This window comes from Cibotium barometz, chromosome 36, assembly GCF_041138505.1.
Source record: "Cibotium barometz isolate CiBa-2024 chromosome 36, ASM4113850v1, whole genome shotgun sequence".
Taxonomy (NCBI): Eukaryota; Viridiplantae; Streptophyta; class Polypodiopsida; order Cyatheales; family Cibotiaceae; genus Cibotium; species Cibotium barometz.
The window spans coordinates 44,138,823-44,155,580 of record NC_141081.1 but is presented as its reverse complement, the minus strand read 5'-3'; the positions used below and the strand labels follow the sequence as shown (position 1 = coordinate 44,155,580).

Below are 16,758 nucleotides of genomic sequence, written 5' to 3'. Positions count from 1 at the left end.
TGACGTGCTGGAGTTGATGACGGTTCTACTGTTGCCTGTGTCTGCGTCAATCTCAAAGGCGGAGCTAGGGATATCTAAGAGATTTCCATTTATGCTGACGCCTGGTCACGTTAAGGTACGAGAGGAATGAAGAGTTGAGGTTTTGGACCATAGGGGTGTTTTTTGAGGGACTGATTGGTGCTGCCTGTTGCTGTTGCTTTTACCGAAGGTGAGATAACCAAAGGTGTCGACACCCAGCTGCGAGATGACAGAGAAGTTGCTGCGGAATATGTGCTTTAAAAAAAATGTCCGGAAGGAGGCCGCTTCTGGGAATTTTTTTAAAAGAAAATATTCAACTTGCAGCAGCAGGAGCGATGATACGGCACGGCCTCCTTCCGGGCATTTTTTTAAAAGAAAATATTCAACTTGCAGCAGCAGCAGGAGCGATGATAGTAACCCAAGTTGCATGCACGGTGAAGATGCACGTTCTGATCGGCACGTGACCTATATGGGGATCCCTGATAGTCTGAGTGATGAGGTGCATGATGTCTCGCAGTCGAGCAGCTGCTGGCCTCGGAGTGCTTTGAGCTGGTGGACAGTTTCAATACGCTCATGGACAAGCTCACCATTAGAAACCATGAAGCATGTGCATGTGGTGATCATCAACAGATTAACAGTAACGATGATAAGCTGCCATCACCCACCTGTACCATTTCCAACAATAATGATAATAATACGCTGATGGACAAGCTCACCATTAGAAACCATGAAGCATGTGTATGTGGTGATCATCAACAGATTAACAGTAATGATGATAAGCTGCCATCGCCCACCTGTACCATTTCCAACAATAATGATAATAAGCTGCCCCATCGCCCACCTGTATGGTTTCCAACAATAACGATGATAACCTGCCATCGCCCACTTGTGAATATTTTATTTTAAAAGAATGCCTGGAAGGAGGCCACGCCGGTGCGGCCTCCTTCTGGGCATTTTTTTAAAGAACTTGTGAATAAATTCTTTTTTTTTAAAAAGCTTGGAAGGAGGCAGCGTCGGCGTGACCTCCTTTCAAGCATTTTTTTAAAAAGAAAATATGCCCTGGTGCATGTCCCAATATCTAGAGTTTATCCTCCTCATCCATATCATTGTGAGGCGCAACGATCGTGCCTGAGGCAGCCCTCTCATCAACCTTTGCGGCCTGGCCTTGAGGTTGTGGAGGAAGGCAGGAACCCTCTCCTGGAGCTTGAGTGCAAAGAAGAAAATGAGGCAGTACCTGATGGCCATGCACACAATCACAAAGATGGCCCACCATTTGGAGTACCCTATATACATGTGGAACCTGCCTTTAAGGATATCCTCACCTGCTAGGGGTGGGGCACTAGCCACAAATACCAAACCTCTGAAGTCATTATTGTAGAGAGCCCTGCTTGTCCATGTGTGGAATGACATGTAAGATAGCGGATACCACCAAACAGGCTTGGGAAGATCTTTCAACAACCGAGAAAAGCCTCCGTTCATAAGGTACATCCCCATGATGCCACATCCTGCAATCATACCAGTGAGGAAATCCGGCACAATGCTTGCAATTGCCATGAGCAGGCCCTCCTCAACTAAGAGGGCAGCCAACAGAGTAGCAACAAAGCAGATGAAGTGGTCAAAGCCGGGATGTAAGCCACCCATTGTGTACAAAATGGTTCCCGGCAGAAAAGCCAACAAGACCACAAAGGGGAAGGTAGACAAATTATGTGTTGGCAACAACAAACACCGCGACTCCGTAGTGCCCATTCAGCCTCTCCCGTGTGAAGATCTTCATGTCCTCTATGAATGATGGGAAACTCACCACTCCCATGAAAGTCAAGAATACAGTTACAAAGATAAACATACCCGCCCTTGCCTAGATGGCATCATAAGAATGGCCAACTTTGTAGTAGATCACGCCCACACAGATCGACATCATCACATAAACAAACAGTCGGAACCAATAATAGGTAATGTCCCTTTTCATGTTTGTGAAGGATCTTGATGTTAAATAGAAGGCTTGCTTGAACCAGCTCACCCAACCAGCATCACCTTTCTTTATCAGGTCACCTTCCTTCCAAGAAGCTTGCTGAATTCTCCGATTGACAACGCTTCTGATATTCGAGTCCACATAGGCTTTTATGAGATGCTGAGCTTTGTGTAATGTGGGCATTCTTCCATTCCCCATCTCTATGTCATCATCGTCATTCGTCTCTTCAAACTTTGAGTTTATGATCCATAGGAAATGATCTGATGGGTTTCGGAATGCTGGGCACGGGAATCTTGCATCTTCAAAAACCTGCTTTGCATTCACTATTTCACCGAATTAAACTGTTTGACCAGATGAAAGCAAGCACAAATGATGGAAGAGTTCAAAGACCTCAGCAAGGTTCTGCCCAGATCTGGCGATTGTCCGGAGCCTTTTGACCACATGGAAAGCTGCTGCACTGTCAAGGTCGCTGGTGGGTTCATCAAGGAAGAGCAGGGGGGTTGCTTGAGGGTCTCAATGGCAAGGCTGAGACGCCTTTTCTCCCGAGTCCCCACCACTCAGCCCACGGATGCACCAACCACCCACACGTGTGTCGGCACAGTCCTGTAGCCCCATCTCGCGGATGCTGTCCTGCACGCTGCGCTGCCGCTCAAAGGGAGTCACACTCCCCGACACTTGTAGGTGTGCTGAGTCAGGCTTTTTTCTTCAATAGAAGTTAAGATTCACCGTTTGAGGTTTCTTGTTGTGGTTGAGCTTTTTTTTCCTATAAAAATTATGGTTGTGGTTAGACGATCCAACGATGATATATTCACGAAAAAAATACTAGAGGTGTCTTCATGTTCATTACAAATTGTTGCCCCTCCACTTGGAATGCGCTCTTGCTCGTTCCCTCTCGCTCGTGAAATGGCCATCCTCGCTCCCATCATGTAGGATTGACCCTTTTTTTGCCCTGAGGTTTGTACTAGGTGAGGAGAGATCATAGGATAATCATCTGCTATCTGGATGTATATTTCTTTTCATTTCCTTTTTTTATTCACCAGCTTAAGGAGGCACGAGAGCCCACCACAGTGGATACGGGAGCTTATACCACAATGGCCCCTTGCAGGCCCATGGGAGTCCCATCAATTCGGGCATGCACACTCCAGAGAGCTAGATGCCCTCGTCCCGTCGGACTCCGGTTACCCCCAGCTCATCAGCCCCAGATTCAAGAGATCCTAGCCTGCCATCGAGCAGCCTCATCCTCACAGCAGACTATCGACATCTCTAGCCTTCTTGTATCACCCATGATGGACATCCTGGATGGGCTCTTGCCTGGCATACTTGGTTAATTGATTGTTTGTATTCAGCTCTGGTATATCCCACCACTTTTTGTACCCTGTACCTCCCATAGTAGGATCTAGATTTTTCATCTTGTATAGTCTCCGAGTTTAAGATCTTAGCTTTCAGTTTACTGTTGCTTTTTCTTTTTTCATCCATGACGAGATTTCATGGACACTGTATTATATACATCATTTTGGTCTCATAGACCCTCACCATCGCCAGATCAGAGCCATTATTGCACGGCATCGGAGGCGCCTACCTCGCTTCTACGACCTCTCCATTCTAGACAGCCCCATGGCGGAGATACTTGATCTAAGGAGAGGGCAACACTTCAACTGATCAGCATACATGGATCTACTTGATATACATTTTCCAGTATTTTCTACTCAGTATCATCTCGGAGTCTTACAATTCTGTTTTTACAACTGTAAGACAATCAATTTATTGTACTTTTTAGTCTCATTTAGTTGTTCTCTTTGATGAGACACCAACTTTAGATGTACTCTTAGTTTTGGTCTCATAGGCCATTATGGCCTCTTAGAGACGTTAATATATCATTTCATTTCATCTCTCTCTCTCTCTCTCTCTCTCTCTCTCTCTCTCATGTGGATTAGCTTACGCCTCTCGGAGACCAGATGGATTTATATCGCCCTTTGCTACTTTCCTCCGAAGGGGTCGCGGTTTGCCACCACTGAGGAGCCGGGTGGTGGAGGAGAGGCTAGTGAGTCTCCATACTTTGTCTTATCTGAGGAGATCTTACACTATTCGACACTGGGAGAAGTCTTCTTGATGGGGGACTTCAATGCACGGACTCAGAGCAGACAGTGCGAGATCTATGACTTTGAGGATCCCTTGAGACTAGAGCCGCTGGCTACAGAGGATACAGGGACCACTCGGATCTCCGCTGATGGAGGAGTTGATAGCACTGGATATGGGCAACATTTGCTGGAGCTTGGGGTCCGACACCATCTCGTTATTTATAACGGGATGACTCAGTGGCCAGATTCAGGTGGGTTGACTTGCTTTCCAGTGGGAGGCGGCAGTAGTATAGTGGATTATGTGATGGGATCCCAGGAGGCAGCAGATATGGTGTCTCACTTCACCGTACCACCATGCCCCATTGGGGCGGATCATACATATACCTATCCCTCACTTTCAGGAGCTTACTGGAGACCCACCCACCCATCATACAGCCACCACGCACTATTTTTCACTTCACTCAGGACCTAGCCGAGGTGTACGACTACCATGTTCATGATCAGCTATTTGCCTTAGATCCATTGGCACCCATGGCCATGCTCACCTCCCAGCTCTCACATGTACTGCACTCCACAGCCGCGAGGAGTTTCCCATACCACATACCACATACAGACAGGACGGCCACCTACATCTGGGAGCATGCCCCAGAACCGATGGGATGATGATGAGTGCAGAAACCTTTACCGCAGTCTCCGAGTGCAGAGGGCTCGCAGGGAGATCACCCAGAGGCAGGCAGGCAGGAGGATGCATACTCTCACCCGCCGTAAGCGGCGAGCTTATGAGGAGGGTCAGTACTGGGACACATATCACATGCTCATGAGCAGAGATGCTGCTGCTGCTTGGAGGAGACTCAGAGAGCCCCGTCCTCCCACACCTATTGCCGATCCTCAGACCTAGCAGACATATGCAGAGAGACTTTATGATTTGCCTGCACAGCCCCCTATACCACAGCCCACAGAGCCATGCTCCACAGTCTCCACCTTCTTCACCCCACCTATGGTTAGGAGGGCCATATGCCGACACCAACATGGACGGGCGACAGATCATACAGGATTACAGGGAGAGCATCTCATCTATGCTATTGATACATTGGCACCATTTCTTGCTCATCTCTTCAACAGAGCTCTGTCAGAAGAGTTTCCGGCTGAGTGGACGATGCACACTATTGTGCCAATCCATAAAGCGGGAGATGTACTAGACCCCGGGAACTACAGGACCATCATGATTGGCCATATATTGGCCAAACTATACGGGGCAGTTTTGGAGGCAAAGTTGAGCACTCATGCAGAGGTTGGGCGATTGAGAGCAGCAGGCCAGGCAGGCTTCCGTCGAGCCTTCTCGACCATCGACCACATTTTTACATTGAGGTGCTTGATTGATCAGGCCAAGGCACGGAGGCAACGGCTCTATTGTTGCTTTGTGGATTTCCGCAAGGCATTTGATACTGTGCCCAGAGAGCGCCTCTTTCGGCGACTACAGACACTAGGCATACCTTCAGACATGATGTGGGGCATATACAGGCTATATGAGCAGGTCTTTGGGAGAGTCCGATGCCCAGGAGGCTTGTCCGACACAGTTGCTAGCACCATTGGTGTGAAGCAGGGGTGCCCGCACTCCCCCACGCTCTTTGGGCTCTATATTGATGAGGTGGTCGATTACATCACACAGGGAGGAGGCTTGGGGGTTGAGCTATCAGGTATTACTGTCCATGTTATGCTTTATGCTGATGACATCGTCTTGGTATCCGACACGTAGGTTGGGCTTCAAAGACACCTTGTGGCTCTTGATGACTTCTGCGCACAGCAGGGTCTCACAGTAAACCTTGGGAAAACCAAGGTTATGATCTTCCACACTTCACCCGCAGTCAGGAGCCACACTACTCTCACATTAGCAGGAGGGCGGGTCGAGGTGGTGAGCTCTTATGTTTACCTTGGCATCACATTTACTAGCTCAGCTGGACGCTTCTCCATGGCTCAGGCAGTCTGAGACAAAGTGACCCGGGGGTATGCAGCTCTTGCTGGCCTTGAGTGTCAGTGTCATCAGGCACATTTTCAGGAACCCCGCACGAAGGGGTGGCTCTTTGATACATTAGTGACACCAGCCTTGATGTATGCAGCAGCGGTTTGGGCACCAGGGCTTGCAGCCTCCACATGGGTACAGCTGGAGAGACTACAGATCTTGATGCTCTCGAGGATGATACAGAGCAAACCATCCGTCCCGCACGACATTGTTCGAGCTGAGTTTGCTGCACCACCTATGGCACTGGAGGCATTGTTCCAGACGATCTCCTTTATATACAGGATGAGGGAGATGCCCACGGAGAGATTATCCCGCCGAGCTTTTGAGGCATCCAAACAGCTGGCCGAGGCTGGACACACTGGATCTTGGTATGCACAGATGCTACAGTGGTTCTCACATCATGGGATAGACATTGAGCGGTTGCCACCTTTTCAGTATGATCAGTCTGCTCCACGGGGTTACCTTTCTCTCAATGAGAGGAACAGAGTGATGAGACAGAACATATGGCAGCACTACATACAGGAGACATGGACAGCACCAGAGAGCCCACTACCACCGAAGATGCTGTATTACAGAGACCACTTTATGAGCATCTCAGGGGATGGGTTTATACATCGACCGCGGTACATGGATGTATACATGCCACACAGTTCTCGCGTTGCTATTGGACAGCTACGAGTCGCATCACATCAGCTAGAGATAGAGGCTGAGAGAGCAGCACGGGTTCCCAGAGCTGAGCGGATATGCAGATTGTGCCGCGAGGAGGTGGAGACTGAGGATCACTTTGTATGTAGATGTAGAGCCCACCAAGGGGTCAGAGATAGATATGCAGGATTGTTTGAGGAGCACTCTTCACTACAACAGTTGATGGAGGCCTCGGACCAGCAAGAGCTTGGCAGACTACTACTAGAGCTTCATAGTTCTCGAGAGAGACTCCTCCAGAAACCCGCTCCCACTAGGGGTGGGAGAAGTCCCAGCTCACAGATTTATTCCAGAGAGCTATGCCAGTGCCAGCTGATGTACCACGTGGGGTGACCGCGCAGAGAGCAGAGGAATTGAGAGCCAGGAGGAGACCTAGACAGACTAGACATAGAGCACCCCGACTCCGTCACCGAGAGATGGCAGCTATCCGAATGAGACACCAGATGGAGATACAGGAGAGGCTAGCTCACTGTCATTCAGACTCAGGGTACATGTTCACGCCATTCACAGCCTCAGCATCGGCGATGTAGGATATCTTATATCCCTCTTATGGCACTTGATGGAGTTAGACATAGATCTGCATAGCATGCTTGTACTACCCCTTCAGCATATAGAGATGCATCTTGCCTTAGCACTCCATCCACATCCCCACTCCCCCTTATATTGTTTGTATATGGGCTCCACCGATCCATGATGATTCACAGTTGTATCCAGACACATGCACACTTTTTCTTTTCTTTCTTTTCTTCTGATGACCGAAAGAACACAGTTGTATTATTTTTTTGTCTCATAGGCCGACTTTGGCCTCTCGTAGACGTTAATATATCTTTCTTTCTTTCTTTCTTTCTCTCTCTCTCTCTCTCTCTCTCTCTCTCTCTCTCTCTCTCTCTCTGCCCTATCACCCACTCTTTTTGGCCTCTACATTGATGAGATCTCCAGCTTCATTGACAGATTAGGTGGGGCCGGTCCCACATTGGCAGGCATATTGATCACCCTACTACTTTATGCAGATGACATCATCCTCCTTTCAAATTCAGCTGAGGGGCTTCAGAGATATTTGGATGTCTTACAGGACTTTTGCACTCAGTGGAACCACACTGTTAACCTTGGTAAAACCAAGGTAATGGTCTTCAATACCTCCCATCCCTTCACATGCAGATCGAGCTTCACATACGGAGGGGATCCTGTGGAGATTGTCTCATCCTATGTCTACCTTGGTGTCACTTTGAGTGGCCCCACTTTTCACCATGCTTCCCGCAGCACATGCCAGAGTGACATGGGGATATGCAGCCTTGAGGTTACTTGAGCGGTGCTTCCAGGTACATTTCCAGGAGCCCAAGACGAAGGGTGGATTTTTGACACCCCTGTCATACTAGCCTTGATGTACAGAGCAGCCTTCTGGGGGCAGATTTGTTCGATGAGGATTGGCAGTGAGTTGAGGTCATGATGCTCTCCCCTATGATTCGTAGCAAACCATCAGTCCCACACCAGATTATCCAGGTAGAGTTTGCTGTAGCCTCGATGGTAGTGGATGCATTCTTCCAGAGAGTCTCATACCTCCATCGCATCAGTCACATGGATCCCCACATGTACCCAAGACTTGCTTTGGAGTCCTCCGGATAACTAGCACTCAAGGGCCACCTAGGAGTATGGTATGCCCGAGTTTCCACTTGGTTCTCAGGATATGGGCTCTGCATGGACGGCCTCCCTTCAGTAGAGTTTGGACTCCCCTTTTCTCCGTCTCTCTCGTGAGGACACCAACCGGATTATCCCGTTAGATCTTCTCAGCCTTTACAACCACTGCACATGGATCACATCTTCGGAGCTCCCACCAAAGATGCACTTCTACAGAGATCACTTCCTATCGCTCCCCGAGGATTCATCCAGTTGTTGGGCTACCTAAGTGTTCACATGTCTCATGCCATGCGGATTGCGATTGGCCAGATACGGGTTTCAATCCACCGCCTTAGAGTGGAGATAGGAAGGGATGAGGGTGACTTCAAAGCTGGGGAGCTCATACGGGGGTTGCAATGGCCATTTGACGGCCAAAATGAGTTTGGATGGTGTCTGAAGACCTAGTGTTTTTCTTTGTTGTTCCATGAGGAACATAATAATGGCAGCTAGTCGTATGAGTCAACTTTTGGTTTCGGCAAGTAGGTTGGTAGTTACTGTGCCACCAGGGATCTATTGAAGGACCCTATTTCCCCGTATTCTTCAATGAAGTCATTAGGAAATCTCCTAAATCGTTAATTCTTGGGAGTAGTCTCTATGTAAGCATCCGTTGCTGTGTCATGCATGCAGAAGTAGTCTTTGTTGGGTTTCTAGAAGTCTAGGGGTTAGTTGAGTGGTGTCTTTTAAGGTTGGGGCTTGCAGGAATCTATTGAAGGACCCTATTTTCCCATATTCTTCAATGAAGCCATTGAGAAATCTTCTAAATCATTAATTCTTGGGAGTAGTCTCTATGTAAGCATCCGTCACTGTGTCATGCATACAGAACTAGTCTTTGTTGGGTATCTAGAAGTCTATGGCAGTTGAGTGGTGTCGTTTAAGGTTGGGGCTTGCATCCCCGGGAGCTTTTGGAGGGGAATCCTGTGAAAGCAAGACTTAGTGCAGTAATGCTGACAGGATTGGAAGTAAGCTGATATCACTTGCTTAATGTTTTTATTTTCTCATGTATCAGGAGTTGAAACCACAACTGCAGCTCATGACACTACAGGAGGAATGGCTACTAAAATTGCTGAAGCTGCTATCATTGCAAAGTCGGGGGTTGACGTTTACATTGTTGAGGTTTGATACAAAACCCCTCAATTGTGTAAATGATTACTAAAATTGCTGAAGCTGCTATCATCACAATATCGGGGGTTGATGTTTATATAGTCAGGTTTTGAAACAAGAGCCCTCAAGACAAGATATGAGAACTAATTCTGAAAGCAAGAAAGAAAATATGTAGTAGTATCTGATCGATGGCCTCGTCTATGTATTGTGAATCTCTTGTTAGATTGCCTTGTTTATGTATTGTGAATCATCTAGAATTCTTTATGTTTTTCTTTTCTTTTGATGCAGGTTGGTACTCAGCATGCATTAGAGGCTTTCCAATGTAGTTCAAGAACTGGCTTGAGCCAAAAGTGGGTTGGGACCATTGTCCGAGCTTCTACTTAGTCTCATGTTTCTCATTTCCTATGTGTGCTTTCAATGTGCAACATGTTTCAGATCCTCAGTGAGGACTTAACAGTTGCTATTGTTTGCAATTATTTGCAGCAACATCACAGTTTTGCACCTTGCATGCTCAAAATGTGATTGGATTTCTGAATTTTCATATGAAGAGAGTTGATATCTAGATCACATAAGTGACGAATAATGCAAAGAACTTCCTGAAGAAAGAAAAAAGCAGGAGGGTGGTAGTGCCAGGGGTTTGTGATTACCACTTGGGATATTGCTGCTTTGTGTTTTGCTTAGTTGGGTACTCAGTGGAGATTTAATATTTGTCTGTATGTGGTGGCCATCATATTAAGCCTTCATTGTCCACATAATTAAGAGTGTTAACCCCTTGTGGTACATGGCTATGTGGGTGTAAATAACTTCCAGAAAAAAGAAGCCTGAAGGGTATTAGTGTTATGATCACTTGGGCTAACTTTACCCGTTGTTGGCTCCTTAATGAAGATTTGATATTGATGGCTTTTCTGGCCAACCACAGGCCATTATGTGCAATTGATAGATGGCACGATTAACTGTCAAGTCCAAAAGTCCAAAAGGGATCTCGATGTGACTAACTGTCAAGGTTAACCTTTGGTTGAAGTTTAACAATTTGGAAAGGTTGAGAATAGCGTAGGGTGACTTTTTTTTTTTTGGGTACCTGCGCATGAGCCTGCTCTGGTCGCATCTATCCTGCTGCTTTGATTCCCCCTGGTCGCCTGTTGCTTCCTTTCTCATTCAAGAGCTGCTTCACCCATTTAGGATATGACTCCTTTTATGGTGTTACTCTCTGTTGCCGCCTGTTACTGCTGTTGTAGTTATGTGACCCTGCACAGCTGCTTCGGGCTAGAGCCCCTTCCTTTTGTTTGGCTAGAGTACATTTTGGTGTGTGCTGATATTAGGGTTAGGGTTTACATAGGTGCACCTAAGCTAAAGTGGATGGAAGATATTCATGGTGTATGTTGGGGGGGGAGAGAGAGAGAGAGAGAGAGAATTGCACGACTCAATGATGATTAGATTGATAGATGTGTGTTGTTCACTCACCAAGTACAATGTGTGTGAAGAGAGAGAGAGAGAGAGAGAGAGAGAGAGAGAGAGAGAGAGAAATTAAATGTCTTAAAAGACCCGAAATCTCATGATGGAATACCAAGAGTATGAAACATGAAACATGAGAGGAGCATCAGCCTACAATAGATGGTATACCGCTCTCCAAAATATCAAGCATGGGGCTAATGAGTATGGTTGAGAGGTCTCCCTTAGCTACGTTGCACGATGGAGCATGTCTTGGATTTGGAGCTGATGAGGGGGTCGTGGTTGATGTCCGGGGTGTCACATGCACCCTGTACTGGAGTGCTATGTTGGCTCTACATCAGTGCAACATTCATACATTAGGATTTAACTTCTTAGGAATACTTGTCATATGCCGTGACCACATTGTGACCCCAGTCTAGTAGGTGAGTCTCCACAGCCATAGAGAGTTTGCATGTGTCAGTCCTCTTACCTACTTGGAGAATTCATCAGATAGGGCATGTAGAACTCAACCCATAGCTTGTAGTTGCATCAGAAGCATGTAGTTGTATCAGAAGCATGCAGTTGCATGGTAGATAGGTCTATGGGCCAGCCAAAGGCCAGCCCATAGCACGGCCAGCCAATAACGACAACATCCAGGCCATAAGAGGGCATAGGCAGCCCATCGGCAGCCTATAAATGCTGCATATGTGCAGTCGGCCAGCACTAGATGCCTACAAGCATCAGTCATCCATCAACCAGTCTATTAGCAATAGGTCAGCTGGAATTTGCCACTTGGCCAGGCATTAGGGTAGCAAGGGAAAAATGTGCAGTATTTAATGTTGCAAACAAGCATTTTTTGTCCAAAATTAGCTAGCTGACAGCATTTGCTTGGACCGACCAGCATCAAAAGAGCATATATAAGCAGCACTTACAAATCAGCATAAATCATGCAGTTCCCAACATTTACCAAGCAATTTGATGTGCGAAAAGCCTTTGGCTTTCTTTTGCACTTTCCGTAGCATTCCCAAGGCTTTCTTGAAGAGTATCTTCAGCATTCAGCTAGCATATGTGCATCCCTTAGTTTTGGGATTGCATAGTGGTCATTGAAGAGCTATTCAGAGGAGCTTGGATAACATCTCGATCAGCTTGCGTTCAGTCTACTTTGTCCTTGCGTTTGACAGTCCTCAATCATATTTCATATTCATTATAAAAGTTCTCCAAAGAAACATAAGCAACTACGCTTGCTTGAGGGGGGGGGGGGGGGCCTTCAGTGGGTAATTGGGACCCAATACTGTATCGACTACTATCATCTCTCTCTCTCTCTCTCTCTCTTCTCTCTCTCTCTCTCTCTCTCTCTCTCTCTCTCTCTCTCTCTCTCTCTCTCTCTCCGCCTGCTGCCTATCTTTCTCTCTCTTCGCAACACCCCCCCTCCTTCACCGCCTTCCTCCTCGCTTCGCCTGACCCTTCCGCCGATGCCCTTCCTGCTCGCTGCCACCGTGCGACTGCTGCACGATTGCTGTGCGCCCCCCAGCTGGTCAACTCCACCCTCCGCCAACTCCCCCTCTCTCTTCGCTTCTCTGTGTTCGCCTCTCTCTCTTCGCTTTGCTCCTCTCCCTCCGCCCCCACATGCTCTTCGCTTCTCTCTGCTCGCCCAAAAGGACTCGGCCATCTCTCTCTCTCTCTCCTCGTAGCCCCCTCCCGCCACTCTCTCTCTCTCTCTCTCTCTCTCTCTCTCCTTCCTGCTTCCCTCTCCCGCCTGTTGCGTATCTTTCTCTCTCTTCGCCCCCCCCCCTCCCCCCTCCTCTAGCCTCTCTCTGTGTGGGAAGCGCTGCAGACACGCACAGAGCTCTTCCTATGGCCAAGGGTTAATTAATTTTTAACCCAAAACCAGCCTTTTTCAGCCCAAGACAAGATGGAGAGAATCGACATTGAAGACCTGATCAAGGCAGCCATCCAACAACACAAGAAAGAGATGGACAATGCAATTAATATGGTCAACCGGAGCCTTCTTGACAAAGTCAAGAAGCTTGAAGCGCGGATAGCAGCCCAAGATGCAGAGATCGCAAATCTCAAGGAGACAGAAGAAGCACGTGCTCAACATAAGCTCGAGGAAGGTGAAATTCAGCGCGTCATGATGGAGGAGCTGAACACCATCAAGGCCCAAGTGAGAACACTTCAAGAGGGAGAAGAAAAGAAGGCCCGGGAGACCTCCTCGTGGGTGGAGGTACTCACGAAGACGCAAAAGCAAGTAGATGAAACGGAGAAATGGATAGAAGTGGTCAAGAAAGGTAAGAACAAGGAGGCCGAAAGCACATCTACCTCGAAGATTATCAACCTAACCATTGAGGAGGAACAAAGAAGAAAGACAAGGGAACTTCATGTGCGGATCACGGGCCTTAAGGACGGTGACAATGTAGAGGAGGAAGCCAAAGATTTATACACGCACGTCGCATGGGCATTTCGAGGCCTACACACACGGGGGCTTGGAGAGTGGGCAAGAAAGACAAGAATGGAGGAGAGAGCTCTCATTTTTCACTTTCCCACCTTGGAGGCCAAGAAGGATTTCTTGGCCAAGCGCTCTGCCCTTAAGAAAACGCGCATCTTTTTAGGAGATGACCTTACCTTGGCACAGCTAGCACATATGAGGGAGTGCATGCCGGAGATCAGGGCAGCCAGAGAAAAAGGGAAGCTAGCATTTTACAGAGGAGGCAGAGTGGTGATACTAGAGAGACGCACCACCTGACGGTGCGAGACCTATGGGACCAGTCTGAGACTTGCAGTATGGAACTGCAACGGAGCATTGAGACTGGATGTGGGGGCCTTTGAGGACAGCTTCAGAGATAGGGACATCATCTTCTACTCGGAGACACATCAGGCCCTAGGCAGCACATTACCGAGAGTGGCGGGATACAGATGGGAGACGACTTGTAGACAGGAGGCCCGTTCGAAGCATGGTGGTTGCGGATCTGGAGGAGTTGCAGTTCTTTTTAGAGAGGAGCTTCAGCCACTCATCCATGTTATTTGCCGTGATGAGAGCGCGAGGTACATGTGGGTGAGAGTGAGGGCAAATGAGGGTAGACCCCTATTCATTGCTATATGTTACTTTCCACCCAGCACATCTCATTATGCAGCGCCCAAGGGGCAATCTCCATATATGATTCTAGATGAGGACATATGGGAGTTCTCGAGGGAGGGAGATGTTATCATATTTGGGGACTTTAATGCTCGAACGGCTCAGTACCAGACCTCCTTCTTTGACACTTCGGAGGAGATGTTGAGAGAGATAGATGTGGAGGAGATGTGTTTGACCCGGAGATCACAGGATGAGGTGGAGAGTACTGAGTATGGGAGATACCTCTTGGAGATGGGGACTGCACATGGGCTGGCCATTTTAAATGGCCTAGAGAGGTATCCACTTGCCAGTGGCTTTACTTGCTTTCCACACAGACATGGGGCCAGCACAGTGGATTATGTTTTAGCCTCGCCAACCTTCATCATCCCGAGTATCCAGGATTTTGCGATTGGCCCCAGGCCCATCGGAGTTATGGTGGATCATGCACTTCTCTCCTTTACGGTGGATTTCCACTACAGTACCTGCCAGGCTGGGCAGTCCTCCTATCACCCGAGATATACCTTCTGTAGAGAGACTGATGGAGTATACACCGCAGAGATCTACAGCTTGTTGAGTGCAAAGGATCCACAGAGGCCATTAGCACAGCTCACACAGATCCTGACAGAGGCTTTACATACAGCTGCAGCGACGGCCTTCCCACACACGCAGCCCACAGTACGACCACGTCGTGGGAGCATGCCCCAGAATAGTTGGTATGATGATGGCTGTAGGGAGCTCAGAGCCCGGCTACAGAGAGAGGTGGCCACAGGTGTTACTGCATACAGACAGTCACGCATCATCTTCCGATCCCTCATTCGGCGGAAGAAGAGAGCATTCTTAGCTCGGCTGGAGAGAGACATCTATCAGTTGTTTTTGAGTCAGGATTCTGGGGAGGCTTGGAGATTTCTTAGAGAGCACCCCCCGCCTCCGGCCATTACCTCTCCAGATACATGGGGCGAGTATGCAGCCTCCCTCTACATAGTACTAGAGCAGCCACCACTACCGAACCCTCTAGAGCCTTGTCCACCCACTTCTACCTTCGTCACAGCAGAGATGGTGAGGAGGGCCATCAATAGATTGCATATAGGGAGGGCACAGGATCATGAGGGCATTGTAGCCAAGCATTTCATACATGCTAGAGATATGATTGTAGACTTGCTAGCTCTCATGTTTAATAGAGCCATGTGTGAGGGGTTTCTTGGGACTTGGAGTACTTCGACGATTGTGCCGGTACTCAAGTCTGGAGATCCGAGCCTGCCGACTAACTACCACACCATTATGATTGGTCACTCGCTGGCCAAGCTATATGCCTCTATTCTTGAGCAGGAGTTGAGCAGATGGGCAGAGAGACAATGGGTCCAAGCTCAGGGACAGGCCAGTTTCAGGAGGAGATTCTCTACTTTGGATCATATCTTTTACCCTCAGGGCTATTATTGAGGAGGGCAGAGCACATGGGAGGAGGATCTACTGTGGCTTTGTGGATTTCCGCAAGGCCTTTGACACAGTGCCCAGAGCTAGACTGATGCGCAGGCTGCAAGACTTGGGGGTTCCATGTGAGCTCATTTGGGGTATTATGGCACTTTATGAGACAGTAGTTGGGCAGGTGCGGACTTCAGAGGGTCTCTCCCAGCCAGTACACTCCACTATAGGGGTGAAACAGGGCTGCCCGCTCTCTCCGACTCTATTTGGACTATACATTGATGAGATCTTTGATTATGTGCTTATAGCAGACTCACCAGAGGGTATGCAGAGGCACTTGGATACTTTACATGCTTATGCACAGGACAGTGGGGCTCTCAGTTGACCTTGGTAAGACCAAGGTTATGGTGTTTAACGCTACAGCTGAGTGGGTTTGGAGATCAGCGCCTATTTTCACATATGGGCAAGAGACAATGGAGTAAGTTGACTCATACACATATCTTGGAGTGGTGTTCACTAGGCCCACATTTTCCATGAGGGGGGCAGCAGAGGCCAGATTGACTAGAGGATATGCAGCACTAGGAGGTCTAGAGAGGATGTGCTCACAGGTACAATTTCAGGAGCCACGCACTAAGCTGTGGCTTTTTGACGCGCTGGTCACATCGGCTATGCTATATGGAGTACAGATCTAGGGGCCTTGCCTAGATCGTCACAGTCGATCAGGATGCACATACGATGGATGGAGATCGATGGAGAGACCACTTGTGTCGATGATCTCCAGGATGATTCGGGCTAAGGCCTCGGTACCCCATGAGATTATTAGAGCCGAGATGGGAGCACCATTGATCGTAGTCGAGGCTCTTGCCAGATCAGTGTTCTTCATTCATAGCACCTGGGAGCTTCCTCGACACCGGTATGCACGACTTGCTTTAGAGTCCTCTCATCAGCTAGCCATGGAGGGAGACACTTCATGTTGGTATGCGCAGATAGCATCCTGGTTTGAGCTCCACGGGTTCGGTTTAGACAGACTTCCACCCTTCCAGTACTCTCTGGAGGCACCCTCTCTCACCTTGACACATTCTGAGATTAGTAGAGTCATCAGACAGGACCTCATTCAGGTGGACACTAGGAGGACATGGCTAGAGCCCTCACAGGAGTTGGGGACGAAGATGGCTTTCTATAGAGACCATCTTCTCCGCACCACTGAGGATGGCTTTATACTTAGACCGAGCTACAT

The 16,758-nt window shown here is 48.3% G+C and overlaps 2 protein-coding genes and 1 pseudogene across 6 annotated transcripts in view; 2 read left to right on the top strand and 1 right to left on the bottom strand.

The window, feature by feature from the left end:
* LOC147617927 (Amino acid kinase family protein) overlaps nucleotides 1-10,521 on the top strand; it is a 72,193-nt gene extending 61,672 nt beyond the window's left edge. For all 5 annotated transcript variants that reach the window (XM_086776192.1, XM_086776191.1, XM_086776190.1 and 2 more), the window contains 3 exons: nucleotides 9,468-9,574; nucleotides 9,851-9,912; nucleotides 10,046-10,521. In XM_086776192.1, the coding sequence (XP_086632318.1) occupies nucleotides 9,468-9,574; nucleotides 9,851-9,912; nucleotides 10,046-10,118 (242 nt within the window). In that variant the 3' untranslated portion in view covers nucleotides 10,119-10,521. The remainder of the gene's footprint in view (nucleotides 1-9,467; nucleotides 9,575-9,850; nucleotides 9,913-10,045) is intronic.
* LOC147617928 (ABC transporter G family member 11 pseudogene) lies at nucleotides 1,097-2,898 on the bottom strand (annotated as a pseudogene).
* A 2,381-nt stretch (nucleotides 10,522-12,902) lies between the features above and the next one.
* LOC147617926 (uncharacterized) lies at nucleotides 12,903-16,003 on the top strand. Its single transcript, XM_086775527.1, has 3 exons — nucleotides 12,903-13,104; nucleotides 13,732-15,061; nucleotides 15,886-16,003. Exons 1-3 carry the CDS (start codon nucleotides 12,903-12,905, stop codon nucleotides 16,001-16,003), a joined length of 1,650 nt encoding a protein of 549 aa, XP_086631653.1.
* Nucleotides 16,004-16,758: the final 755 nt, after the last annotated feature.

What these genes read in the sequence shown, in the direction of transcription:
- LOC147617926 (XM_086775527.1), top strand. Translation starts at nt 12,903, where the DNA reads ATGGAGAGAATCGACATTGAAGACCTGATCAAGGCAGCCATCCAACAA. An exon ending in TCAACATAAGCTCGAGGAAG is followed by an intron (nt 13,105 to 13,731) that starts GTGAAATTCAGC and finishes GACGCACCACCT; the next exon opens with GACGGTGCGAGACCTATGGG. An exon ending in TCTCCAGATACATGGGGCGA is followed by an intron (nt 15,062 to 15,885) that starts GTATGCAGCCTC and finishes GCTTATGCACAG; the next exon opens with GACAGTGGGGCTCTCAGTTG.